An 18,412-nucleotide genomic window follows, 5' to 3' on the forward strand; every position below is an offset into this window, starting at 1 on the left:
ACATACAGTGCCCAGTAAATTCGTTGTCCATGGTGCTACAATTAATAACATGGAACCAACCAGTCCTCAGTATTGAACTACTGGTTAAATACTTTGAGCTCAAGATTCAGCAGCGCTATGAACAAACAAGATTCAACTAAAGCTAACCAAATAGCTTGCCTGGAATATTCAATAGAGCACTGCTGATTAGGCCCTCAACTGAATGTAGCTGGATAAACTTATCTGACTAATTTTAGAACTGCTCTCCGGCATGACCAGACATATCTGCATTTAAATGTTATCTTATATCTGAATATTGGAGTTAGCCAGATAAGGTATTTGGCAAACTTAACTCTGTTCCAGAAGGCCCCTGGACATCTCCAAGTTATTAAGATAAGTTTTTTCTGGCTAACCACTTAGCCAGATAACTTGGGAGGCGGTGAAAGCATAGAAAGTTTTTTTAAAACTCATGGTTTTTCCGGCTAATTGACAAATTTAGCCACACAAACAATTTGAATATTGACCCCCTTCCCCTAATTCATTAAGAACCTGACTTTCAACAGCATTTACAGAAAATAAAACATGTTTTTATGTACAGAAATGGCCATTTAGATAATTGCCACAGGGGTTGTGTACATAAAAGTTCATACAGAAGCGCTTTCTCATTTATTTTTACAGGGGCTAGAAAGAGGTGTTCCTGGGGGCGGAGTTTATACACGCACATTTTGATTTTGGACAGTATGAGGGTGTGTAAATGCATATGTACACTCATGCACATCTGCTCCCAGGAAGGTGTAAACGTGTGCATGCAGGTCACGTGGATTCTTTCTATACCCGCAAATTTTCAAAGTGGACTTACAATCAGAAACTTCGGGCTGCGGTGTGCATGCACTTTCTCCAAGTGGATTTCAGCCCCATGCGGGCTCTTACAAAATCTCCCTCTCCTAGCATTCGTTTTGGGGGTAATTTTCAAAAGGGACATCTGAGTGTAAAACTCTTCTTTTACGCCCAGTAGTGACCTTTTAGATAACTGCCCACCTCACTGGCACTTCAAAGCTGATCTGATGCCCCGTCCCCAGGGGGATTACAATCGCAGGGCCTCACTTACTAAATGTTTTCCCATAAACAAAGGATGAGAGAAAAGCCTTAGTAAATCAGGCCCTTAGATTGTACCTGAGGCAATGGAGGATGAAGTGAGTAGCCCAAGGTCACATACATGTAAGGCCATGATTGCGCGTAGGTTTCCCTGGATTGAGCAGGAACACTCCTGGGGAATGGTGTTTCAAAGGGATTTGGACTTACATGCCTGCTTTATAAAATGCAGCAGTATGTGCCTAGGTTTTCAGGGAAAATATGTGCACACCAAATAGAAGGTGAAAACTAGTGTGGGGTAGATTTAGTGAGATAATTTCAAAGCAGAATTATGTTCCAAAGTCCATGTTGAAAATTGAGGTAATGTTGGATTCGAGGACCCTTGAGCCGACTAGAACTGTTGATGGTGTACCGTGGGAAGGCCCACAGTGGAGGTCGTAGCCAGGAGGCGGACTAAGCCAGGAGACCAGCCGAATCTTCACCACTGGAAGCCCGAGGTCCCCCAGGAGGAGCCCGTGAGGACCCGAGCCGCTTGGACTTACGTGCGGTCTCCTGAGGACGAGTATCCGAAGAGTAGTCCTGGAACACAGAGGAGAGGAGAAGCTGGAACCAGGAGGCCAACTGGAACTTGTAACCCTGTTTCATGTAAACCGGCATGAACCCTGTTTCATGTAAACCCTGTTTCATGTAAACATGTGAACATGTAAACATGTAAACATGTGAACCCTGTTTCATGTAAACATGTGAACAGGGTTCACATGTTTCATGTAAACATGTGAACCCTGTTTCATGTAAACCGGCATGATGTGAACGCTTTCATGAATGCCGGTATAGAAAAACCTTAAATAAATAAATAAAATAAACTTCACCACTGGAAGCCCGAGGTCCCCTCAGGAGGGGCCCATGAGGACCCGAGCCGCTTGGTCTTAGGCGAGGCCTCCTGGACGGAGCAGTCCGGAGGTCAAAGAGCAGGAAGAAGAACAAACCAGGATTCTAGGCAGGCAGCTAACAGCGGAGACTGAAGACGAACTGAGGTCGAGACAGGCAGCGAGCAGGATACCAGAGGACGAGCTGAAGTCAGAAGCCAGTGGATGATCCAAAGAGCTGGAAGGGAACAAGGCAGGAACAGCAACTAGCACACTCCAAAGAGTAACCTCATTGCAAGGCAAGGAGTGGAGCTAGTTGCAGGGTTTAAGAACCCTGAGAGCATCTGACGTCAACCCCAGGTTTGTGCTGATTTCCCGCGCTGGTCCCTTTAAATGCTGAGCCCCTGCGTGTGCGCACGCGCGCCTAGGGGACAGAGCCAGCTGCAGAGCTTCAGCGGCGTTTCCCCCGAGGAGGGAGACCGCGGAAAGGGCCTAGCAAGGCCTGAATGGAGCGCTGCGGTCCCCGGAGCTGTCTTGAGGTGAGGAAAGTGGCCAGCCGTGGACCTCCATGGGCCAGAACCACAACAGTACACCCCCCCTTACGCCCCCTACCTGGGGGCCGAGGCTTAGCAGGGTGGTCAAAATGAAACTGGTGAAGAAGAGTCTTATGCAGAATGTTGGAGGCCGGTTCCCAAGTATTCTCCTCAGGGCCATACCCTTCCCAGGAGAGAAGATACTCCCATCTTCTGTGATGGAAACGGATGTCTAATACCTCTTTTACTTGATAAATGATGTCCTCCTCAGCTGAAGGTTTGGTGGGTTCAGGAGGTTTGCGTTGGAAAGCTGACAAGACCAAAGGCTTGAGTAAAGACACATGGAAGACATTATGAATCTTTAGTGTGGACGGGAGACGTAGATGGTAGGAAACAGTGCCTACTCGCTCCATTACGGCGAATGGTCCGATGTACTTAGAAGCCAGGGGCATGGAGGGGATCTGTAAGTGAATGTTCTTGGTGCTCAACCACACCTTATCTCCGGGGAGAAATACAGGAGCAGGGCATCGCAGTTTGCTTGTCTTTTTGCGGTAGCAGCTGTCTGTCATAATTTCTCCTGAGTAGACCTCCAAAGATCACTAACTGTTGGGCTGTGAGTTGTGCTGCCGGAGGCGGAACCATCAGAGACAAGGGTAGAGGAGGTTGGAGTCGTTTCCCGTATACCAATTGTAAGGGGGACATATTGGTGGCAGAATGTCGATGGTGGTTATAGGAAAATTCTGCCCTCGGCAGCAAAGATACCCAGTCATTTTGTTGGTCCCCTACAAAGGCTCGAAGGACCACTTTTAAGGTTCAGTTTGCACATTCCGCTTGGCCATTGCCTTGTGGGTGAAAGGCCGTGGTAAAGTCTAATTTGACCCCGAACATTTTGCAGAGTGCTCTCCAGTATTTGGCCATGAACTGCGAACCTCTGTCCGAGGCAACATGGAGGGGGAGTCCATGTAGACGAAAGATATGCTGAGTGAAGAGCTGTGCATGTTCAGGCGCGGTCGGCAGCTTGCTTAGAGGCATAAAGTGAGCCATTTTCGAAAATCTATCAACTGTGACCCATATCATGGTTTTCTCTTCTGAGGGTGGCAAGTCCACTATGAAGTCTGTGGACAGATAGGGTCCACGGCTCTGTTGGAATGGGTAACGGTTGGAGGAGCCCCCAGGGATGGCCAGACAGCGGTTTTTGTCGAGCACAAGTAGGACAGGAACTGACATATATACGAATGTCCTTCTTTACCTGAGGCCACCAAAAGTATTTGGTCAACAGTTCCAAGGTCCGAGCAACTCCAGAATGACCCGCTGTCAAAGAGTCGTGAGCCCGTGATAAAAGTTTATTGCGCAGGCGAGCAGGCACTAATTACCCATGGGAACCTCTTACCCATGGGAACCACCTGTGAAGCTGCAAGGAGGACCTTGGCAGGGTCTAGGATGTACTGAGGTGGATTGGGGGTATCCTCAGTCTCAGTAGTGTGAGAGAGGGCATCTGCCCGAACGTTCTTAAATGCTGGTCTGTAGCAGAGGAGAAAGTTGAACTGGCTAAAAAACAGGGACCATCGAGCTTGTCGTGGGTTGAGGCGTTGAGCTCGGCACAGAAACTCTAGGTTCTTGTGATCCATATAGACAATAGCAGGATGTTGGACCCCTTCTAGCCACTGACACCATTCTTCAAATGCCAGCTTAATGGCCAACAGCTCCTTATCCCCTATACCGTAATTCTTCTCAGCGGGTGAGAACTTCCGAGAGAAGTAGGAACATGGCAAGGATTTGCCTTTACTGGATATTTGGCTTAGGACCGCTCCTACCGCAAGGTCAGATGCGTCAACCTCCACAATAAATTGACACTGTGGGTCTGGATGATGGAAGCATACGTCCCGAAGAAAGGCTCTCTTCAGCTCCTGATTGGCACTTTGTGCTGCTGGAGACCAATTTTTGGCATCTGCTCCTTTCTTGGTAAGGGCGGTGAGCGGGGCTACCATCTGGGAGTAATGCGGTATAAACTGGTGGTAAAAGTTGGCAAACCCACGGAAGCGTTGCAGAGCTTTAACCCCCACTGGTCGAGGCCATTTCTTGATGGCCGCTACTTTATCCGGATCCATGTAAAAGCCCATGGAAGACACAATATATCCAAGGAAGGGCAGGGATTCTTGGTGAAACTGGCACTTCTCCAATTTGGCAAAGAGGCGGTTGTCTCGAAGATTTTATAGCACTTGTCGAATGTGCAAACGGTGCGTGCCCAGATCATTGGGATAGATCAGTACATCCTCTAGATATACTATGACAAAAGTGTGCAACATATCCCTTAACACTTCATTCATTAGATTCTGGAAAACCGCAGGGGCATTGCATAAGCCGAATGGCATGACTAGGTACTCATAATGCCTGTCTCTTGTGTTGAATGTGGTTTTCCACTCATCACCGGGTCGTATCCTCACTAGGTTATATGCACCCCGGAGGTCCAGCTTGGTGAAGACCTTGGCTCTTGGCAGCCAGTCTAGAAGTTCGGGAATCAATGGCAAAGGATATTTGTCGCGTCGCGTGATGGTGTTGAGGCCACGGTAATCTATACAGGGTCTGAGGGACCCGTCTTTCTTCGCAACAAGAAGAATCCGGCTCCGGCAGGAGAAGTAGAAGACCGGATGAAGCCCCGCTCTAAATTCTCCTGAATGTAACTAGACATGGCTCGAGTCTCTGGAAGCAACAAGGGGTATACCTGCCCCTTGGGAGGTGTGGTGCTGGGCACCAAGTTTATGGCACAATCGAAGGGCCGATGTTCAGGGAGAAGCTCGGCCTTCTCCTTCGAGAAGACATCTAGATAATCCAGGTAGTGTGGCAGAACAGCTACTGGCATGGTCAGAAGTGGCACACTGGGCTGAGGGATCGTCGCCAGGCAGGAGGTGAAACAGAAAGAACTCCAAGATGTGATTTGAAGGGTATCCCAGAGGATGACTGGGGAGTGCTTCTGAAGCCAAGGCAAGCCCAAGATGATAGGGTGAATGGATCTTTCCAGTATAAGAAACAAAATTTCTTCAGTGTGTAAGAGACCAGTATGTAAAGTTAAGGGCTTAGTTTCTGGTGTAAATACTCCCCTGGAGGGGGGTACCGTGAATCGAAGAAACTCGGAGTGGAGGAAGATGGGGTTGTAAGGCAAGATGTAACTGCTGAACGAGATTGGCGAGGATGAAATTCCCTCCGGGTCCTGAGTCAACCAAAGCCAGCGTGTCAAAAGCACCTCCAGGGAATTCAAGGGTAACTGGTACAGTATATTGGGGAGCGGAATTAGTGTTACCTAGGGTGAGCTCTCTGATGATACCCAGGTTCTGGCGTTTCCCAGCCACTCACCACATTGGGCTAGGAAGTGCCCCTTGTTGCCACAGCATAGGCATGGGCCTAGAGAGCGTCGTCGTCTCCTTTCTTCTTGGGAAAGGGGGCCCCGCCCCAACTGCATAGGTTCTGCCCCTTGGTTACTGGAAGAAGCGGAGGAGGACAAAGGTTGAAAAGACGTAGATCCCAGGTTACCTGGTCTACGACCTGATCTCCCCTCATAGAACCGTTGTTGGAGTTGACGGTCAACCCTTCCTGCCAGATCGATCATGCTGTCTAGGTCATCTGGAAGGTCCCTTGCTGCTAGCTCATCCTTGAATCGTGAAGACAATCCCTCCAAGAAAATTCCGTGAAGGCTGTTTTCCCTCCAGTCCAGCTTGGTGGCCAGTGTGTGGAACTCGACCGCGTATTCAGCAAGGGAACGAGAGCCCTGGCATAATTGGAGTAACTCAGCAACCGCTGTGGATTTGCGGGCAGGCTCATCGAAGATGTGTCAGAATGTGGACACGAACTGCTGCAGGTTTCCAAGAATGGGATCGTTAAAGTTCCCGTAACGGAGAGGCCCAGGCCACAGCCTTCCCATCTAGCAAAGACACAATGTAGCTGGTTTTAAGCAGGTCAGTCGTAAACTGAGAAGGCAGTAATGTGAAACGTATGAAGCATTGATTGAGAAACCATCAACACTGTTTTGCTTCCCCTGAGTATCTGGGCAGCACAGGCAGTTGTGTGGAGGCCGCAGGTCTAGGACTAGGCATGGAAACCAGAGCAGGAGGCGCTGCCGAAGGTGCGGCATCCAAACGGTTGGCCAGCCTCTCCACTGTCGCTGTCAGGACATCTAGGCAGTGCTGCTGCTGTTGCAGCCAGTGGGCAATTCCGGGAATGGCCTGTAGGTTGGCCAAGTCCGCCGGGTCCATGGCCTTGCAAACTGTTGGATTTGTGGACCCTTGAGCAGACTAGACCTGATAATGGTGCACCGTGGGAAGGCCCACAGTGGAGGTCGTAGTCGGGAGGCGGTCCAAGCCAGGAGACCAGCTGAATCTTCACCACTGGAAGCCTGAGGTCCCCCTAGGAGGAGCCCGTGAGGACCCGAGCCGCTTGGACTTACGTGTGGTCTCCTGAGGACGAGTATCCGAAGAGTAGTCTCGGAACACGGAGGAGAGGAGAAGCTGGAACCAGGAGGCCAACCAGAAGCCCAAGGTCCCCCCAGGAGGGGCCCGTGAAGACCCGAGCTTCTTGGTCTTAGGCAAGGCCTCCTGGATGGAGCAGTCTGGAGGACAAAGAGCAGGAGAAAGAACAAACCAGGATTCTAGGCAGGCGGCTGACAGCAGAGACTGAAGACGAACCAAGGTCGAGACATGCAGCGAGCAGGATACCAGAGGATGAACCGAAGTCAGAAGTCAGAGGACGAGCTGGAATCAGAAACCAGTGGACGAGCCGAAGTCAGAAGCCAGTGGACGAGCCGAAGAGCTGGAAGGGAATAATGCAGGAACAGCAACTAGCACACTCCAAGGAATAACCTCGTTGCAAGGCAAGGAGTGGAGCTAGTTGCAGGGTTTAAGAACCCTGAGAGCGTCTGACGTCATCCCCAGTGTGGTGCCGACTTCCCGCGCTAGTCCCTTTAAATGCTGAGCACCTGCGCGTGCGCCTAGGGGGCGGGGCAAGCTGCAGAGAGTCAACGGCATCTCCCTCGAGGAGGGAGGCCACGGGAAGGGTCTAGCGAGGCCTGAATGTAGCGCCTTGGTCCCCGGAGCTGTCTTGAGATGAGGGAAGTGGCCGGCCGCGGACCTCCGTGGGCCGGAACCACAACAGGTAATTCAGGTGCTCTTTAGGCAACTTTCCACTGCAGGCTGTTTGGAAATTACCCTTTTTGGGCAAATCGGCTTCTGAAAATCACCAGGTGAGGGGGAAGGGGTTTAGAAACATAATGGCAGAAAAAGACCATATGGACCCATCCAATCTTCTCACCTACCCAATTTATTTAGCATTATATTTCTCATCGCTTCTTTAGAGATCCCCTGTGCTTATCCCATGCTTTCTTGAATTCAGATACTGTTTTTGCCTCCACCACCTCCACTAGGAGGCCGTTCCATGCAGCCACTATCATCTCTGTAAAGAAATATTTCCTGCTTCTACCCCATTTCATCCTCTATCACCTGCATACTTTTTCCCCATACTCACAATAGGTGTTCTAGGGTGCAGAGCTGAGTTGGGGAAAGCATGGACATGCATATTTTTTGATTCTTGAAAGTATACACCTAGGGGTAGATTTTCAGAGCCCTGCTCGCCTAAATCCGCCCAAAACCGGGCGGATTTAGGCGAGCAGGGCCCTGCGCGCCGGGAAGCCTATTTTACATAGGCCTCCCGGCGCGCGCAGAGCCCCGGGACTCGCGTAAGTCCCGGGGTTCTCGGAGGGGGGCGTGTCGGGGGCGTGTCGGGGGGCGGGCCCGGTCGTCGCGGCGTTCCGGGGGCGTGTCGGCAGCGTTTTGGGGGCGGGTACGGGGCGTGGCTACGGCCCGGGGGCGTGGCCGCGCCCTCCGTACCCGCCCCCAGGTCGCGGCCCGGCGCGCAGCAGGCCCGCTGGCGCGCGGGGATTTACGTCTCCCTCCGGGAGGCGTAAATCCCCCGACAAAGGTAAGGGGGGGGTGTAGACAGGGCCGGGCGGGTGGGTTAGGTAGGGGAAGGGAGGGGAAGGTGAGGGGAGGGCAAAGGAAAGTTCCCTCCAAGGCCGCTCCGATTTCGGAGCGGCCTTGGAGGGAACGGGGGGAGGTAGCGCGGCTCGGCGCGCGCAGGCTATACAAAATCGATAGCCTTGCGCGCGCCGATCCAGGATTTTAGTGGATACGCGCGGCTCCGCGCGTATCTACTAAAATCCAGCGTACTTTTGTTTGCGCCTGGAGCGCAAACAAAAGTAGGCTGTTCGCGCTCGTCTGAAAATCTACCCCCTAAATGTGCATACAGAAAAGTACATCGCCTAGAGAGCAGCTGTAAATTCCTGCGTGTATGCTGACACATGTACCGGCACAAGCCAGGGATTTTCAAAGCCGACTTGTATGCATAAGTCCACTTTGAAAATTCAGGCCAAAACACCCGCAGACTTTAGCCCTACATAAACTGCTGAAAGTAACCTTCCTTTAGACCTTAAATGGCGGATTACGATCTAGATAAGCTATTTCACTTAATTTCAGGCATTTTGGTCTCACGTACCAGGTGACCCGCTGCCACAGGTCTCTCACCTGCTCGTGATGCTCGATCCCCATGCTAATGGTGTTCACCAGGATGGCAATCATGATCCCGCGGTTGAAGTACTTGCTGTCCACGATCCCCCGCAGCTTGATCCTCACTTCCCTCCAAACCCTGTCACAGAAGCCCTCCTCCCCCTCCTCTTCCTCCTCCTTTTCCAGGTCCGAGGTACCATCGCTGCACTTGCTCTGCTCACTGCCACCTTCGCGGGCATCCTCCTGTTTGGATTCAGAGCTCTCCGGGACAGAAAGCTTCCGGTTCGCTTCCCACCGAGTCTTCTTGCACTGCGGGCAGCTGCCCAGATCAGAGGATAGTGTCACAGCAATAGGCTGCACAATAGCGTGAGGGGTGTAGTCGAGTTGGCTGTGTTTTTGGCAAAGCCCTGTAAAATTCAAACAGAAAAGAAAATGAATGTTATCATTTTCTCTTTTTTTTTTTTCATTTCACTATTATAGCTTCTTGAGCAGCTGCAACCGCCCAGTTGATACATTTTTTTAATTTCCTACGTCTGTGCATTATGCAACGGAAAAAGCGTGGCTGCACATCCCAGAATGCAGTAAGGCAAGACAGAGAAACTTTATATGTATCACCAGTAAAGAAAGCAATTCCTTTTAATTGTTTATTTTATAGGGACTACCATCTATTACTTTGCTCCGTGGATAACTCAAGTTGTATTGCTAATGACTTTCTGTTACAGAATGCTAAGTCTTGTTACTCACGCTTCCTTTCTGTGTCACCTTGCAAATCTTCTTTGAGTCACCCTTTTTTTTTATAGTTGCAACAAAGTAAAAAAAAAGGCTTAACTTTGGCAAAAAGAAAAAAAAAGTGAGAGATTCATTATTATTTATCCATAGGGCTGGTGCAAGGTCTCTAGGTACCCTTGGTGGCTTCACAATTTGAGCCTATTTCCCCCCAACCTCTGGCCAACATCAGTACTAAGTATGCCTCCTTCATCCTCAGTCTCCACTGACGGTGTCTAATATGCACCCCCTCTCTTCCCTGACTGTTAATGCCTCCTTACTAGGGCTCTACCACTACTAACACACCGGCTCAGTTCTTTGAATGTACAACACTGGGCACAGGTGACTGAATGTGGGGACTTTAAGCCATCACATGCTCACAGTCTCTGCAGCAATGGGGCCCTTCCTCTTCCTCTTATTTATGGAAGGAGGGGGGAAGAGGCACCTCATTTTTTCCCCTGCCCTAACTCCATCCCCGTAGCCTAATTTTAGACTCCTAAATTAAGGATCCTGGTAAAACTAATATTCAAAAAGTGCTGAGCTCCTAAATTTAGGATAAGTTAGAGTCCCACGATAGTCACCTATTTTCAGAGGAATGTTCATCTAAATTTCAGACTTAAAAGTTAGGGACCTAAATTTAATTCTGCTATTCATTTGCCTAGATTTAGGCCCCTGTGTTAGGTGCCTAGGTCTGAAAATCAATGCTAGGCACTTAATTTTTTCCCCAGCCTAACTCCACCCCTGAGGCCAACCACTTTTCAGGCTCCTAAATTTAAGTTCCTAATTAAACTAGCAGTATTAATTTAGGGACTCAGCTTTCGTAAATTTTCCAAAGGACCAGTTTAGGAGCCTAACTACCAAATTTAGACTCTTAAATCCCTTAAAAACTGTGTTCCTACATGAAGGAAGTAATAAGCAAAGTTGTGGTAGAAAGTCAGGTGGTTATGTGTATGACTCAGGTGAACATAAAATTAGGCCACTGTGACCACATCAAGTACTCAGTAGCTGAGCCTTCTGGTTTATGAGTCAGAAAGGTCATGGCAGGCAAATGCAAGCCAGTGAGGAAGAGACTGAGGGCTGAGCAAGCAGAAGTCAAGGTACATACTGGCACCAATGAGGAGGATGAAACTAGGTCAGAGATCCTGAATAATTAAGCAACAAATGTAGATAGAAAGTCATACGAAATTTTCAAAGATCTAACCTGTCATGTGCAGGGCCAAATGGGTGTTAAAAATCCTGGAGCAAGGACTTAGGATCTGTGGTGCTTAGTACAGAAAAATTGATGATGCTGGCAAGTAGGATCTATGGATTAAATTGGAGAGTAGATAACCTAGATCTCTGAGTGGGGGGGAAGCGGGAGAGAGGGTAGCAGGAATGGGGAAGATGGAGACTCCAAAGCTCAAGTTATGAAGGGTTCTGGATGCAAGAGAGGTTAAATATAATGAAAGGAAGGAAATAGGGACAATAACTATTTGTTTTTTAACATACAGAATGCAGCATGCAACATGCTGCATTCTGTATGTTAAATGGTCCAATAAGCAAACTGAACAGAACACACAGTTACAAGAATGTAATTTCTTAAGAATGGACACTGACCTGGGATGAAGGAGACATAGCGGTATACATCGGAAAAACCCTTTACTGCAGTACCAAAGGAGAATACAGAGGAACGAGGGGTTACAGAAAGTCTTGTACCTTGAAGTGTACCATGATGCTGAGGGTGTTCCTGGGCATATGCTGAATAACTCCCAGTAATAAAAAAGGTTAAGATGCAGAACTAGCTAGAGAAATTCAAAATAGGAGAGGAAAGTGTTTGACGAGCCTGATGGGGAACCTCAACCTTCTAAACACAGAGCAGAAGCTGGTAAAGTCCAAGTGGGAAAACAGGGAAGAATTTTCTGAGAGAAGCCAATGATCTTGAAACATAGGGATGACATGATAGGGGGCATTAAGATAAGGAGTTAGTGGGCAGATTTACAGTCGCTGGTATGAAAACTCGTCTGGATGGATGAAAAATTTAGAGAAGCACAAATGACAGGGAACTAAGATTCAAAGAAGAGAGTTATCCTAGGAGGTGATGATCAAACTTGTCTACTGAAAACCCATTTTCAAGCTCTCTCAAAACCACTGACTAAATATAAAAGCTTATTAAAATCCAAATTAAAATGTGAACATGTTCACATCTTTCATAATATTGTGACAAGGAGGAGGCTGTAGTTAAATGGGGACCCTTTTGAGCCTACTTCTATCATGCAGGACTCAGGTATTGTAACAACTATGAATGAGGCTAACTGACCCTTGAATATCCATAAGGTCAAAACTCTAAAAATGGTTAGAGAGTCCATTTCCCCTTCTATTAGTCATTTGGTAAATTTGTATCTGATGGAAGGTCATGTTCCTGCCACCCTTAAATCAGCTGTTGTTTGTCCATGAATCTGTAGTTTTGACCTGGTTCAAAGAGTCTGTAGAAGATCATGAGGTCCTGAATCAATTCCAGTCTGGTTTTAGAAAATCATTAAACACTACAGTGAGATACTGTTGGTATCCTTGGTCGACTCGATCAAATGAGGCTTTGGGAATGGTCATAACTACATTTTGATAATGCTAGATCTCTCAGCCGCATTTGATACCATCGATCATTTGATTCGTCTACGAGAGTTTGATTTGTCTATGAGAGCTTGGCATTGCTGGTCATGTTCTAGATTGTTTCAAATCCTACATCCTGGATAGAAAAAAACAGGCTTGTTTTAACAGGACTTGCACTAAATAGTATCCTATGTTTTCAGGAGTCCCACAGGAGTCAGCCTTGTTGGCTTATTATTTAACATTTATTTAGCCTCTATTTTCTCAATATTAGCTGACCTTTGCGAGGGCTTCCAAATTTATGCAGATAACATACAGTTTTATATGCCGGTTGATAGCTCAGGGTCAGAAACTTCGACCAAGATTTCATCTTTATGAGTTCAATTAAATCCTGGCTGACTCTCAATAAATTAGCTCTTAACTTATCAAAGATAGAGATTTTATTACTACAACATCATGCATCCATCCCCACACCAGTGTTGGTGGTTATTAATGGGAATGTCATAAAGGTCTCAGACCAAGCAAAGAGTCTGAGGGTTATAATTGACACTAAGCTTTCGTTCATTCCACAAATCAAGTGTTAAAGCCATATTTTATAAATTGTGATTATTACGGCCTCTTAAAGCACTTTTGCAACCCTCTGAGTTTCAGACAGGAGCCCAGTCTTTGATAGCACCTCTAACTGACTACTGCAACATATTATACTTGGATCTTCCTGTTGCTGAAATCAGGTCTCTGCAACTACTGCAGAATGCCGCCACTCGTCTCATATGTGGTCTTTCAATTAGGGAACATAGAACTCCTGTTTTGGTGAGTTTGCACTGACTCCCTAATCCAATTTAGGATTAAGTTTAAAACTGCCTGGTTAGTCCATAATTTGATGGCTCAACTAGCTACCTCATGGATTTCAGCTATGATTAAGTCCTACTGACCTGCTAGAACTTTATGTTCATCACGGAGATCTTTGCTAGAGGTGCCATCATTTAAACAGGTCCACTTATGTGAAATTCGGAAGCCTGCCTTCTCAGTAGTTGCCCCAGATTTTTGGAACTGTCTTCCTGATGAGTTGAGAGCCCTGAATTGACTTGAAATGTTTAAGAAGCAGCTAAAAACTTTACTTTTTGAGCAAGCTTACTATCAACTGTGATTTTAATGTTTTACCTACATTAGAAGCAGTGCTAAGTGAATACTAGATGCAGGCCATCAGAAGTATTAACTCTATTATTCCTCCAGCTGGATCCCCATTCCCAAGAAATCCAAACCCCTCTTCCCTGCACCAGATCGTCAGTCATACATTGAAGTTCTTTGCATAGCATAGCTGGTTTTCTCTCTTCCATATACAGGTAACATCCTCAGAAAGCACCCCTGTTCTTGACAACTACCTAAGAGCCTCTTCACATTTTTTGACATTATCTTGTACCACACTGACTTGTTGTCCCCCAAGTGGACTGTAGCATTAAATTCTTCTTCCCTTATTTTTGTCCCAGCAATCCTAAAAATATGTTTTGGATCCCTACTACCTGTAGATCCTGATAGGCAATTAACCTTTCTGGTCTCTCTCCATTTCTGTCCTTAAAATGTATTCCTCCTATCTCAGAGTCTATCACCAGAAGGTATTTCCTCCTTTTCTTGGATTCTCTGCCACTATTATTGAATTTCCCTTTATGAGGATAACTTTCAAAACTGCTTGTGTGCATCCATATGCACATGTATATGGGCGCAGGGTAATTTTCTACTGAATTTTATAACCTGCATGTAAATGATATGCACAGGTTATAAAATATGAGAACATATACATGCATAAATGCTCACTTATCTAAAAACCATGAGCCGCACAAGTTCGGATAATTGCATATTTATCTGGCCAAGTAGCAGCATATACCAGATAAGTCCAAAAAATGCGACTTAGATGGACAAGTCACGCTTTTCAGACTTATATGGCTATGTAGGCCTACTGCTGCTTAGTTGCATAAATTGGAATATAGCCGGATAAATGCCACTACTTATTCGGATAAATTCAAATTTGTATGTCTAAATAGCAGGAAAGGCGCTACTTAGCCAAATAAATTGGAAATTAACTGGATAAGCATGCACAAATCATATACTTGCATATTTATACTACCGATTTTATAAGGATACGCATGTAGATTTTTATTGTGTTAATTTGACGCTTTTTCCCCCGCGGCTTTCTCATGCGTAAGGCAGCATATTTTATAACATGTGCGCAGCAATGAAATAACCACTCTTACCAATTAGTTTACCAGTTCATCCAGTCCATCTGCAGTTTGAGAAGGGCCTTCTGGCTCTTTAGCCTGAAGTTCCCCCATCATACCCAGACCCTCTACTCAGTCTTTTTTTTCTTTTTACTTTTACGATGTTTACAATCACTTACACTAGATACTGAGCAGAAGTAAGTATACAAGTAAAAGACTTACACGTGCCATTTGGAATGTTTCAAAATAGCAACTTATGCGCACACATGTTGGCCCCTCTCCAGAATTCCCTGGCCCTCCTCTTTATCGTACTCGTAATTTTGCTCTTGGTCCCTGATGTAGGCGCATATGTTGCTGTCTTTAAAATGGCATATTCTCGCATGTGTGCCATTTTACATTCGCACAGACTCTTCTTTTAAAAATCTATGTCTACGTGTACCTCCATCTTCATCTCTGTCTCCGCTGCTGATTTCTCTGTGGGACTTTACTGCCAATGTTGTGAAGTAATTGTGTAGTTTTATCATTTGGGGAATGTCTCTCTCACTTCTGGTCCTCATCTCCATCATAATCCTTAGGCTCATTTCAAGGATCCTCGGAAGGAATAGGGGGGCAGACTTGCTGGATTCTGATATGGGAATTCTGCCATGAGCCACGTAATCTCTGTCCACAGCCCAGAGCTGGCCACAGAGAGCTGGCAACCCTGCCATCAGAAGGTCTTGTTTAAAAAAATGCTGCCCCCACAGTTATTGCACAGCACCACTCCTACTGCCACTCCTTTCACTATGCGTTCTTTGTGGAACAGAACACATTTAAGGGGAAACCATGTCTGTCCATCCTTCCAGATACAGGGTAGAATAGCACACCAGCACAGTTTTGCTCTCAAAAGACGCTTTTGGAACTTCTGCGTACTTCAAAAGGGGGGGACATCTTCTGAAACATGGTTCTATTTTAAAAAGTGTACCTTTATTCAAAATGTTTTACTAATTATTCTTTATGAACACTAGGAAATGGTGCTTTATAAATGCTAGACCTGCCTTCTATTAATGAGCAAGGTTACAGAAAGATCCTGCCCCATCTCTGACAAGTATCCATGCGAGAAGGTGTGATAGGGGAAGGGCAGAAAATGAGGAGAGGAAGAGCTACCCGACATTTAACCCAGACAGAATGTCTGGAAGCAAATAAAACTAAAATGCTAACATATCACATTTGGAAAAAAAAAAAAAAGGCAAAAGATAGCACAAACACGTGTGGACCAATGGACAACAGCTTCAAATGTACTTAAGCAAATAAGAAAGTAGTAGAGCTATCACAAAATGCTTGATGGCATTTACTTGTGCGGAACAATGCACACAAAAGGGGGAGAGATGAATGGCTGAGACTTGAACTGAATGCTTGGCACGGAGATGTAACAAGGGGGAAAGAACCATATACTCTAACTGACAGTGTGTTGGTCAGTACGGAGGTGGAAGAAGACCTAGGAGGGATTGCAGATTTCACACTAAAACATAAAAGATAATGTTTAATGATAGTCAAGAAAACCAGGAGAATGATGAGATGTATTAAGACACTAGATAGACCTTACGGTCCTTATCTGCCATCATATTCCAAGTTTCAGTGTTTCTAAAAGTGACAGATGGTCCACTGAAACCATCCTTCCCATGTACAAGGCCTCATATTGGACATCACAATCCATTCTGGTCTCTGCAATGCAGGAAAGATACCAAGGGGATTAAAAATGCAGCACAGAGCTAGAAGATTAATAAGTGATATATCAAATCAAGTAAAGGCTTGAAGGAAGGATTGGCTACATTAAACATACTTAGCCTGAAGCAAGGAAAAGAAGGGAGGATATTATAGTCTTTAGAATACTAAATGGGACCAAAAATGTGTAATGCAGCATCTTATTCAATCTAACATGGTTCAACAGGAGCATGGGATGCACACTAAATCTGGAGGGGGAAGGGTCAGAGTGGAAAACCACATCCATGAAACAGTCTGCCATGCATTCAAATTGGGGCCTGGTATAAAAATCTTAGATGGTAGAACACAAAGGTTTGTGGTATCCTCCTTGCACTACTAAATATATTTGGTAGCCTGCCTGGGAGCACCTTTTCCTTCCCACAGTACTTCAACTCTAGTTTTCCAAACTATTTATGGTGTGCCTAATATCATTTACCAAAACTCTTTACATAACTGATATGGATACCATCGTATGTGGCAAGAGCTGAATGACTATGATTCCTATCTGTTTTCTGTGCAACTGAGATAAATGTAAAATATTAACAGCAGCAACAATTGATCCTGGATAAGTATCTGTAAGGCTGGCTCTTACACAGATATCTCCTCTCCTTCCCGTTGACGCCCAGCTCCAGTCGGCTCTGCCGCCGGCTCTGCAGACTGGTGTAGAGCCCAACCGTGCGGCGTTTGGCCTTGCGTAGGATGTGGCAGACGTACTGGAAGATCTCCTCATAGCAGTCTCCCGGCTCCGCATAACTAGCCACGGTGCTGGAGGAGAGGTAGAGGGCTCGCTGCTCCTGCATCAGCTGGTGCTCCCGCTGCTTGGTCTCGGAGAACTGCGTTGCAATGACGACCAGGCACAGATTAATCATAAAGAAGGACCCCACCTGAAGTGGACACATAATAAGCACAGAGTAAGTCATTCTGACATTCAGACCATGATGCATAGCAGTCCTAGGGATGTAATTTTATTTGAAATGACATAGACAATGTCCATGAAATTGTCTATGGCGTTTCATGTCATTTTGTAAAGAAAACAGAAAAAATATGAGATTTTATTTTTTATTTTTTATCATTTTAGGGATGTATTTATACTAAGTTGCGTTAGGCATTTACCACATGCTAAATTCCTTGCTGCGTGTTTAGAATCCCACTGTTTTGTTGCATGCTGTCAGTTTTCTTAGTGGCTCTAGGGTCTAATCCTGTCAATTGTTTCATTATTTTATTTATTTTATTTATTTATTTAGATTCTTTTTTATACCGAAGTATAGCGAGAAGCCTTCACTCGGGTTTACATTGAACAACTTATGTTTTGTTTTTGTTTTAATTGTATTTGTACTTATGTTTGTACCAACTGTAAGCCGCCTAGAACTGTGTTATAAGGTAACATATAAATATTTTAAACAAATTAATAAATACATTTTACCCCAAATGTCGCAAACATGATAATAAGCGACTTTGCAAGCAAACTGCATGCAAAGTAACTTATTGATAGTTCATTTTATGGAAATAAAAGAATGCAAGCCACCTTATTTTCCTGAGTTGTAGTTAATTTTCCCCAGGACATCAGGATGTTGATGCACATTCTGATGCTCCCAGGCAGTTTCTGAAAGGGCCATAAAGGCCTGATCAACCCCTCCCCCCAATATGTGAAAAAAAAACCCTGGGGTTTCATTTTGCGCAACAACCCTGCCCCTTTTCAATAAAATACTCCTCCGGCTTTAGAATCTCTCACCTCCCTCAGCTGACCCCTACTATTAGGACTACCACAATCTACGATTCGGCCACTGCAATTATTACAAAACTCAGCTGCTAGAATATTGGCTGGCAAAAAAAAGAATGACCACATTACAGGAACACTCGCCGAATTACACTGGCTTCCAATCGAACAAAATACAATATAAGGCTTTATGTATAATTCATAAATTAATCCACAATGACAAAGCTGACTGGCTAAACACTGCACTGCACGTACATGTCCCGCCAAGAAACCTGAGATCTGCTAATAAGGCTCTACTAACTGTCCCCTCTGTCAAAACAGCACATCTCACGCAAGTAAGGGAAAGAGCACTGTCACTGGCTGGCCCCGTGCTATG

The 18,412-nt window shown here is 45.9% G+C and overlaps 1 protein-coding gene across 1 annotated transcript in view; it reads right to left on the reverse strand.

The window, feature by feature from the left end:
* CACNA1I (calcium voltage-gated channel subunit alpha1 I) overlaps window positions 1–18,412 on the reverse strand; it is a 592,517-nt gene that overhangs the window by 337,612 nt on the left and 236,493 nt on the right. The window contains 2 exon segments of the mRNA XM_029587119.1: window positions 9,037–9,425; window positions 16,912–17,203. Coding sequence (XP_029442979.1) covers window positions 9,037–9,425; window positions 16,912–17,203 — 681 coding nt within the window.

This window comes from Rhinatrema bivittatum, chromosome 2, assembly GCF_901001135.1.
Source record: "Rhinatrema bivittatum chromosome 2, aRhiBiv1.1, whole genome shotgun sequence".
In the NCBI taxonomy this organism is placed as follows: domain Eukaryota; kingdom Metazoa; phylum Chordata; class Amphibia; order Gymnophiona; family Rhinatrematidae; genus Rhinatrema; species Rhinatrema bivittatum.